This window comes from Stegastes partitus, unplaced genomic scaffold (assembly GCF_000690725.1).
Source record: "Stegastes partitus isolate 25-593 unplaced genomic scaffold, Stegastes_partitus-1.0.2 Scaffold186, whole genome shotgun sequence".
Taxonomy (NCBI): domain Eukaryota; kingdom Metazoa; phylum Chordata; class Actinopteri; family Pomacentridae; genus Stegastes; species Stegastes partitus.
In genome coordinates this window covers 24,397-35,379 of record NW_007577917.1, presented here as the reverse complement: position 1 = coordinate 35,379, position 10,983 = coordinate 24,397, and the positions used below count along the sequence as shown (strand labels likewise).

The 10,983-nt window shown below is 44.0% G+C and overlaps 1 protein-coding gene across 1 annotated transcript in view; it reads right to left on the bottom strand.

Annotated features, from left to right (window-relative positions):
- Positions 1-7,497: 7,497 nt before the first annotated feature.
- The window catches only part of nrros (negative regulator of reactive oxygen species), a 6,385-nt gene continuing 2,899 nt past the window's right edge, over positions 7,498-10,983 (bottom strand). Inside the window, exon 3 of the mRNA XM_008280213.1 lies at positions 7,498-9,559. Within this exon, the coding sequence (XP_008278435.1) occupies positions 7,601-9,559 (1,959 nt within the window). The 3' untranslated portion in view covers positions 7,498-7,600. The remainder of the gene's footprint in view (positions 9,560-10,983) is intronic.

Sequence of the window (10,983 nt, the reverse complement as noted above, 5' to 3'; positions counted from 1 at the left end):
CGCTCCAAAGCGAAGCCTCCCTCCACCCCGGTGTTATTCTGAGCTCTCTCCTGATCCACTCCCCAGCGACTTCCTCCTCTCCCGGCGGAGCCTCGTGCTGCAGCGCCAGCAGCTGTGGACCAGAACTCCCCAGACGATAAGTCAGAACAGTGACCCAGTTTGATGGAAAGTCTTCATTTAAGGGAGACCTGCTGAACCGGGTGGAATAATGTGTGCAGTAGGATCAGCTTTAGCTTTACCTGAACGTCTCCTTTCAGAGCACAGCTTTATAAAATAAAAACCTGCAGAGCAAATTCATGTCTTTAGTTTCGTAGTTGTCAGTAGCAGCCACGGTTAGAGCCTTGTTTGGTAGTAAAGGTGCACCTCGGTCAGTATTTAGGTGTAAGTTCTTCACCTGGAGAAGGTGAGTGATGCACACGAGGACGTCAGACTGCAGTGAACGTTTTACTTAAGATGTCCTGCAGTCGATGGCTTCGTCACATTAAAAGGCCCTGACAGAGTGCACAGACACAACATTTATATGAATTCATTTTACACGAGTCCAAGAGACTAAAAGCTGGAGTTATGACAAATTAGGTTGTGAATTTATGAAGATTTATGTTGTGTTTTCCTCAAGAAAAAGAGTTTAAAGGAGTGTTTCTGTCTCTAAAATGTCCCCAGAAACAGAAATACCTTCTGGTTTCATATGATTTCCTCTGACAACTAAATAAATGAATCAATTTTTATAATATGAAATAATTAAACCGTAAATGTCTTATAATCTTTATATAAAACAGGTGTATAATGTAGCTGAAGGATTCATCCAACACTTCAAGTTGTGTGTAAAAGTGAAATATGTGGAAAAAAAAGTTGTGAACATGGAATATAATTTTAAAAATGTTTTATATTTTATTTTGTTAATGCAGAACTTTCCCGTTATCCCCAGCAGAGATGAGCAGGATCGATAGAAACCAGTAGAAGGAAGAAATCCACAGAGCTGCAGGTCAAAGTGAATCCTCCAGGTAGGAGATGAGAACAAGTCACAGCTTCGTTTATGTCATCAGAGCTCGACTGTGTCACATTTTTATTCTACAAGGAGAGTTTTTTGAATCCATGAAAGTGATGAACACACACTGGAGTGGTGTTGGGTTTTCTGCTGTTGTGGAAAAGTTTGTCTGTTTTTAAAAGTATCCATAAATATAAAACTGATTTTAAAAGTGTTGAATCTTTATATCTTTATATAAAGAGCTTCATAATTATAGATAATTACTGTCATTTTAAGATAATTCATACGTAACTTAGTAAAGGAGAAAAAATGCAGCATAAATAATAAAATACAGTTTTTGTAGGAAATAAGAAATACATGGAATTTACAGTACTTAACATGAGCGCTGGGTTGTATTTATTGATTTAAAGTCTGTCCTGTTTGTTTGTTTGTTGGTTGGTTTGTTTGTTTGTATTTTACTTCTGAGACTTTAAGAATGTGTTGCAAGGTGGCTCAATGGTTAGCATCGTCCCCTCACAGCTAGAAGGTCGCCGGTTCACGTCCCTGGTGAGGACACCCAGGATCTTTCTGTGTGGAGTCTCCATGTTCTCCCCGTGCAGCGTGGGTTCTCTCCGGGTTCTCCGGCTTCCTCCCACAGTCCAGAAACATGCTGAGGTTAATTGGTGATTGTAAATTGTCCGTAGGTGTGAATGTGAGTGTGCTTGGTTGTCTGTCTCTAAGTGTAGCCCTGTGATAGACTGGTTACCTGTCCAGGTGAACCTGCCTTCACCCTCAGTCAGCTGGGATAGACTCCAGCCCCCCATGAACCTACTGAGGATTAAGGTGTAGAGATGATGGATGGATGGACTTTGAGAATCCACTGACGCTGTGTTAAAGTTCTGCTGTCGGTTCTGTGTACTGACACACTGTGGATGTTTTCACTGCTGAAAGATCTCAGCGTGCATCTCCTGTGTGGACACATCAGCTGCTGCACGACTACGTTTTATATTGTTTGTTGAAGATAACTTTGGGATTATATATTTTTCTGACAGAGGTGATGGAAAAAATCCACTCCAGAACCTAAATCAACATTATAGATCATCACTTCAGCTGCATGGCGACAAAAATACCCACAAACCTTTGTTTGGACTCTTTCAGACCTGAACGCTGTGAAGCTGAACTCTGCGGACACGTAAACACTGAACTAAAAACAACCTTATTCAAGAGACGCCACCAGTCTGAGAGCAGCACCTGTCAGAAAGCTGAACTTGTGCTTTTCATGATAATAAACAGCTGAATTTAGAGTTTTTTTTAAGTAACAGAACGTTTATTCGCCTGCTTGTTTGGGTCCTACTGAAGTTTCTTGGTGTAAAATCTTTATTTCTATTTATTTTATGTCGTATATTTTGGTTTGAGGGCGTCAATTTTTTCGAAACTGGGGTTAAAAGTTGAAGAATCAAGATGGCGACTGGGCTGGTTTAAACAGAAAGCAGCTGAGTTTAGCAGGTTGAAGAAGCAGCCGCTCGTTTTCACTTCAGGTTTGAGTTGTTCTGAACTCAGTGTTTCTGAATCCGTCTCTTCTCATCATGTTGTTGTTTCGTGGCCGTGTGACGTGTTTCCAGTCCGAGTCCAACAGAAAGCCGGTCTGCTGTTTTATAAAATGACCGTGTGACCGACTGTGTGTCAGTCCTGAGTCTCCTCCACGTGCTCTGATTTCCAGTTTTCTAACGTGGATAACACTTGGAGGTGTTCATAACAAAGTGCAAGAAGAATTTGTTCAGTTTATTCAAACAAAAATGTACAAATTCAACCCGTTATTCGCGAGTAGTTCTGCAGAGGAGGAAAATAAAAACTAGAAATGTTCTGTGACGGCGGAGGGCTCATGGGCTGCAACACAAAGCCAGAGTTGGATTTAAACAGATGACGCAGCAGAAGTTTAAAAGTTCGCTTGTTTCTGTTTCTATTATTTAAGCATTTTCTACACGACCAGTTAAACGCATGTGGCGGTGCGACCAGTAACCCTGCACGGCTTCGCTCGGCGCTGTTAGTACCACACAGCTCAGCATATTTACCGTTTTCCTTCGGCCGAGTCCACCTTCATGCTAGTCCAGTGCAAAGGTCTCGCTCTGCCTGTCATCAGAGCAGGAAGGGTTAAGAGGAAGTGGAGTTTTGCAAACTGCCTGTTGACTGAGAAGCTGCCTGTGCATCACATTACATATTTTCATTTTACAGCACGCAACCGCTCACCCCTGACCTCAGCAGTCTGCGCTGCCTTTTGCCCTTTTTTTAAAAGTGTGATGCTAAAAAATGAGTGAAAGAGAAAATCTCCATATGCAGCAGAAACAGGAGTCGAACTAAAGCGTCGCCACGGAGCGGAGAGAGCAGCCAAACAAGTGATGGTCGCTTCTTACACCTTCTAGACGTTTGTGTCTCTGAGATAAAGTCAGCTTTAACTAATTCACACAGATAATGAGAGATAGCCTGCCTGAGAAAAACACTTCCTCCTTCATCATTCCTTATTTTTATGTTTACCGTTTTCCATTTACCGTTTGACCTTCGGCCTTCTTGAACGAAGCTTTCTCTCCTAAATGCCTTTTCATCAGGATTCTTTGGATTTGTTGTGAATTTGTAGTTTTATATGTTCTTAACTTTGGTTAATAGTCATTTTGTAGGTTTTTGACCACAACGTTTAAGGCAGATTAGTTCTACATGTAACTCAGTGGGCTTGTGACTGTGATCGGTCACATAATGGAGGATATCGTTGAGTTTGACTGTTTGAATTTGCGACACCGATCCTTCTCTCTCCTGAAAAGCACTTTGACCCGTCTTTCAGATTAATTCATGTCGCTACTACACAAGCTACAGACAAAGAAAAGTGTAAATATCGATGAAAAACGTGTGAAGAACTTCCCGTCAGACAGTTTCACATTCTAGAAAATGACAAACCTGCTGGAAGGTGAGATGTTTGTTCAGGAAACTCAGAATGAAAAGACGAAAAAAAAGCTGCTGAAACAGTGAAGTGAGATGATGAACCAGACATGTTTTCACTACACGCTATGTATTTAGTTTTGTTTTTTGTCACACCTACTGCTAGACGGTTCAGTCAGTCGGTTCTGGCTGATGTTCTTGAGCCGCCAGCTGATTTTACTGAAGGTGTGAAGTATCTGGCTGAAGTATGCAGCAGAGGGACTGGAGCAAACAGGAGAACAAAAACAGAATATAGATGCAGCATGTAATGTCATGTTCTTTTAATGTAGAGGAATAAGAATTTGTTGTTCCGATGGATGTCATTAAACAGGTACGTCTACGTTGGAGATGATAACAGTCAGACGGAGATTAGTACGGTGGCCTGGAAGTTCAAAACAAATTTCCAAGTGGTGAAACACTTTTACAAGTAAAATCAAGCAGAAAGGGAACGTACCGACTCTGGGACTGACGTGGTAATCGGCTCATGTGTGCCACAAAACGGGCCAAACATCACTCGGTCGTTGTCCATCTTGGGTCACCATGAACTCCACAAAAGACAACAACAACTCTTATTGGCCGCTCCCCGTTACCATTTCCGGTTCAATCCCAGAGTTGGTACATTCCCTTTCCGGTTGATTTTACTTGTAAAAGTGTTTCGCCATTTGTAAATTTGTTTTGTCACTTCCCGGCCACCGTAGATTTGGGTCAAAGACCAGAAATCACAAGTCAGTAACGAGTCTGTGATGCAGAGAGTCGTGAAGCTGAACGTTGTCCCACTTTTCCCAAACGACTCGGTGAAATTGTCTGACAGTTTGGAGAATCATGCGGTTGGACATCCAGAGCGTCATGTTGTACCGTGCTGTCTGGAACGATCTCTTTGGGGACAAATAATGGAGCTGTGGATATTCAAGTGCCTCCAACTAGCATGGCAGAATCCAGCAGCCAGCAGCCCGTCCTGGTCTCATAAAGTAATAAGATAAAGCTGCATTTTAAGGTGGCCTTTTATAGTCACTGTGTCTTTTAAAGCTACACCTGACCAGGGTGTGGACTGACTCATCGGATGAACAGCCTAAAAATGTCAAGTGCACAGTTTACAAAGTTTGACCTTTTTCCAAACAGTAGACATCAGCATGCAGCACTTACACTTTTGTTCAGTGTGCATTCATGGTCTCAGTTTGGTGATTCCTTGACTTTTTCTGCAGCACTATTATCATGTTGACGTGTATTTTTGAGCAAAATATACGAATTGCCATGAAATTTAGCACAAGCATTCATGTCCCAGTTCTAGAAAGTTTCTTAGGCGCCACTAACAGGTGACAGTTTTCAGTTGGGTTAAAAAACCATGATTATGTTTATGTTTTGTATATAAAAGACAAACAGCGTTGGAGTGTGAAGGCAATGCAGTCGTGCGCTATCTTCAGTGGCCAGCAGGGGGCCACTCCTCTGCTCGTATAGAAGTCTATGAGAAAACGAGCCGACTTCTCATTTAATCCGTTACCTCAGTAAACATTTTCCTAATGAGTTTATGGTCTCTATTGCAAGTTTAAAGCCACCTTTAGTACGGCATGGTGGTCATGCGGTAAATAATGGCCGCATTTAGAGAAAAACAGACAATAAAGCAGCGTCTGTCTGACTACTGTGTGATTGACAGGTTGTTACTGGATTGCTGAGTTCTCCATCAGATCTAATTTGAGGCCTAAAAACGGTCGTCCACAAACTAATATGTGACATCACCATCACTGTGTTCATATTCCATGTACAGTCTGTGTGATTAACGTGCTCACTGTGATCGTGCACATTTGCATTTTGCACAAACCGAAGCTGTCATAACACAAACTGCTCACTGCACGATCATGCACGGTTTCTAACCTTCTCAGACTTTGCAGACAAAACCCTGTTATGTCACACCTCTTCAGCGCGATCTGGGGCATACTTAATCTCACGCAACCCCCGACCACTTCTGGTGTAACGCGTCCAGGTGTGTTTTATCGAGGCTGCAGCTCTGATGCACCGCAGTGATCACCTGCTGCCAGAAAGCATGTCAGATGAATCTCATCGTACCGCTGCACTTCAGATTTCACTTCTCCGTTTATCTGTGAGAAGCTGCGAACGCACCGTAGTTTCTGTGAGGAGCACTTGTTTGCTTTTGTGGCGTACATCCGGTAACAAGCCTCTAGTGTGACCCCGTAACCACAGCTGGGCTCACATGCAAAAATAGAAACATCATTAAAGTGGCAGGTTTGCATTGAGATACATGCATGCTGCTAACTTGCCTTCATGTATCCTTTATGTGGGCTGAATGTGTGTGTTTTTTGTTTTTTTTTACCTCCACCCTGTTAACTTGCTGTTTCCATAGTGTGAGTGACTTCTACCCTATTTTCTATAAAGCTCTCCTTTTACTTGTGAACTGATATAGCTGAGTAATCAAATAAAATTCCTCTTGGTCAACAATCTCTGACCGGCCTCCAGAGCGGCTTCCTCAAACATTTGGGCGTCGAGTTCCCTTCCCAGCGTCACCAGGCTCTTCAGCCATTCTGTCAACATTTTGTCACTCCAGGTCCACTTCTCGCTTTCACAAAGCTCACCCGGACATCTTTATCTCATATTTCACGCTGCCTATTTCCTGAGAGAAACCGAAAACCTCAGCGAGCGTCTCTGCATTTTCTCGTAGTTTAGCTCGAGTTAAACGAGTGAGTCATTCACACTCCTTATCATTTAGCTTGATGCCACTCAACCCCAAAAAACCTTGAAGCTGCGATCTCAAATCGCCTTCTTAACGCCTCACTGGTTTGTGTTTTGCAGCTCAGAAGAAAACACACTAAAAAAAAAGAAAGTGTTTTGATTCTGTAACGTACTGACCGGCAACTGGAGGATATGCAAAAACAAAAAAACAGGGATGTTTTCAAGGCTTTTGGCAAAGCTTCGCTCTGCTTTCTCTTTTTATGTTCCAACCACCATGACCATGAGCATCACCACAGCGGTATTCTGGTTGCTTTCTGGTTAAGCCTCCAGCACCGTGTACAGTGACTCGCTCAGCTACCAGCCTCGTGAGCAGCTGCACACATCACACAGCTCTTCCTCTCGGTGCCATGCAGCGCTCTCTCTCTCTCTGCCCCTCGTCTCAGATGTATTTAAACCACGTGCCGCGACATTAAACTTTTGCTGCGTTCGTGCACGGCAGGGCAGACGGCCGGGAATCGATACGGGGGGTCAAGACGAACTGGGTGTAGACGTTCTGGAATTCAATTTGGGCGATGCATCTGAGTCTCAGTGGTGGGAAGGAAACCTCAAACCCCTCCTCTCTGAGATACAGAACTGGGCAGTTGCTGCACATCTTAGCAAAACAGGAAATTTCATGTTTCCTCTGCTGCTTATAGCAACAGCTTGCATCACACCACTTCTGCATATCTTCACACACACACACACACACACACACACACACACTGAGTCCCACAAGAGCGCAGCCACATTTTTGCATCTGAGTATCAGGATGAGGGGCTGGTTTTCAGTCACACTTCACTGAACAATACGTAGCACGCCTTTAGTTTAAACACTGCATTGTTGTCGACGGTTTTACAGTCAGGTGAGTTTATTTCCAACATACATTCAGTTACATTTCTCAATAACATACTGTACAAAGTCGTAGCTACATGTAGGGTTTATAAAGTATCAGTAAGACGTGGGCCTCAAGCATTTCTTCTTGATTGATTTCTGTAGCATTGTGGGCTTGAAGGTGAGGGAGACGATCAGAGAAACCCCCAGGAACGAAACGCACATCGGCACAAGGAGCAAAATGTACCAGAACACAGATTCTCCGCCTTCCTCGTCGCAGGAGAAGAACTCGGAGCGCGCCACGCTGTGCGTCGTCCTGAAGAGATCCTCGCATTCGATCTCCGATTGTCCGAACATGTTGATCGTCTTTGTTGTCTCGAATATCCTGAACCACTCCGTCTGGCAGCAGTTGAACGGGTTTCCTGTGAGGAAAACGGTGTGAAGTTTGGGGGCTAGCGCGGCAGCGTGAGCCGAGTGGATAGTGGGCAGCCTGTTGTCCCTCAAGTCGAGCACTTTCAGGTCGAGGCTGAGAAGCGAAGGTGGAAGGTGGGCGAGGGAGTTCTTTGAAATGTTCAAAGACTTCAGACTTTGGAGGTGGGAGAAGTCGAAGCCGTGCATGTGAGTGTTCCCCACGCCGAGATGCTGCAACGTTCTGCTCAGGCTCTGTATTGATTCTTGGGCGTTGAGTCCGGGGTTGTCGGACAGTTCCAAGTGCGTCAACAACAAACCCGTGAACGCAGAGTCTGGAATTCTTTTCAGGTTGCATCCCTTAAGGTAAAGCTGCCTTAAGGATGCGATGTTCTTCCAATCTGCGCAGGATGAAACAGTGTGTGTAGTGAGCTCAGCTTCCTCCGAAAGGCAAACGTCAATGTTGTTGTAGCTGAGATCCACCGACCGGATGCTTGGCAGCGAGGAGAACAGTCCCGCCGGTAGCCTCTCCAGACCGTTCAGGCTCAGGTTAAAGTATGTCAAGTTGCTAAGAGCGGTCAGCGCCGCCTCGTCCGCCAAAACCTGCTTCAGCCTGTTGTTGCTAAGGTCCAGCTCGTACAAGCTGCCGGTGAACTGCTCCGACGTCAGGTTTAAGGTCTCCAGGCAGTTGGTGCACATCTGAAGTCTGGACAGCGCCGGCATCTTCTGGATGAATCCCTGAGGGAAGTAATCCACCTGGTTTCCTCTCAGGTCTAAAATCTCTAGAGAGGAGGTGTCGCCGTGAAGGTCGTCGTCCCACAACTGGGCGGTCACGTTCTCCATGTAGTTCTTCAGATTGTAGAACTCGACGGTGGTGGAGGAGTTCGGGGACGTGACGTTGCGCGCCATCTGTTCGTAGAAACTGATGACGTTGTGGGACAGGTAGAGGTTCCGTAGACGGCTGTGGCTGGGCAGGAAGGGAAAGAAGAGCAGCTTGTTGTTGGATAGGTCGAGCGTCTCCAGCTGGAAGGTGTCGTTCAGGTCCTGCCTGGAGATGAACCACTCGATGATGTTGTGGCTGGCGTTGAGGACCACCAGCTGAGTCATGTGGAAGTCTGTCAGACAGGGCAGATAGTTGAAGGCCAAGTTGAGCCGCTGGAGTTTGGAGTTGCCGTCGAAGGCGCCGTCGATCTCGAACATAATGTTCCTTTGCAAGTCCAGTTCTTTGAGTTGGTGGAGGTCCTTGAACGAGGCCTCGTCCACTCTCTGCAAGAGGTTTCCGGAGAGATTGAGGTACTCTAGAGATGTTAGATTCTCGAGGAGAGTGGCAGCCATCTCATCTTCGAGCTTATTTTCAGAGAGATCCAGAGCTGTGAGACCGTGGAGCTTCTTTAATGCCAGGCTGCTCTCCTGGTAGCCGATCCGAAGGTCGTTGTTCGCCAGGTTGAGGCTTTTTAACAACTTTGAGTCTTGAAAAGTGTTTCGCTCTAATTTCACCAAACGATTGCAAGCTAAGCTCAGGGCGTTTAGTGAGGGGTAATGGAGCAGAGCGGAGTCCTGTAGTGTTTCAATTTGATTGTAGTTAAGCTGGAGCTCCTCTATGTTGTCCGGCAGTCCCACGGGCACCGAGGAGAGCCTGCCGTCGTTGCAGAGAGCCGTTCGTTGTATCTGCAGAGAAAACAAGATGCTGTCAAGTCTGTGTGTTGTGTTGCTTTGGCTTCTGAAAAGTCCTCCTACAGCTGAGATTATAGAGAACTCCTTTAAAGGGTCCGATCTGAGAGAATCTTTAGATTAAAGCCCACATGCACTTACTGTGTTTGATTATTTTATCAGGTTCAGGGAAAAATTAACCCTTCATGTGCTTATCTCAGTCAGATTCCTTTTCCAGAAGAATTGTTTTATCAAATTGCATCACTGTGTGTAGCATCAGAAGTTTAGTTTGGCCTCAGAAGATAATAATGTTGATCTGTTGGACTAAAATATGTCAACAATCACTGGATGGACGGCTGTAAAATCTGCCCCATAAGGTCCCGGAGAATCCATTCAGTTGACTTCAGTGGTTCTGTTTTGTTTTTTTCTTTTAGCACCTCTGTTTTTAAACTTGCCTCACACTTTGGTTAATGACCAAACCTAGAAAATTAATGACATTTTAATCAGCTTCTTCAATCACTCATCTAATACGAGTAGTGCTCACGTCAGCGTTTCACTCACACAGGAGTTCGCTGGCTGCAGGGTGTCGGCGATCCGACCATAAATAACCCAAATTTCATCACTTCCTTGCAATGGCCTCAGTTTTCCATCAACGCTGCACTTTAATTCACTCCCAAAAAAAAGTTTGACGCACTCCTTAGTGCTCAGATGTCGTCTAGATGAGTGTAGGTGAAGCTCATTCTGTCAGTGCTGTGAAGTTATTGTGTTTCTAAATGATCTGAATCAACCGTAAACACTCGATAGCAGAGATTTTATTTATGTATTACTTGACTTTAAGCAAAGATTTTGGATGCTTAATATTTAGAGTAATTAATCCCTAATTTTAGTTTTTCACGGTGTCTTTTTAACTTGTTCTTTAATTCAGCAGAAACATCCTGATGTGAAAACATCTAGACTGTAAAAAAAAATGTCTTTAACTGGGTTTCCCCTCCGTTCCTTTACGTTGTTTCGTCGTAAACTATTTTTGCTCCACAAAAATGAGCTCAAAATCGGATTATTTAACAGATATCTGCAATTTTTTTTCATACAAAAAAACAATAGGTGGACTGAAAAAAGGTAAATCATTGCTTAAATGTAATTTTACAGATTTTTCATGTTTGTCAAATTACAATGTCTTGTAAGTAATTAGTTTATAAAGTTTATTTGATTGTAAAAAACAACAACAACAACAACAACCTAAAAACGGGCTAAAACTGTCTGAATCATAGACGACGTCCACATTAAAATCTGTAGTTTCACAAATAGTCATTCTTCTTTCATGGTGTGTGACTAACGAGTCCAATCTGACTTTTATTCCACAAGCCATCAAATTTTTAAATATATGGAGGAGAAATAAGATCCGGCTGGTCCGGCCCGAACGTGTGAAATGTGGAGGTGTTGTT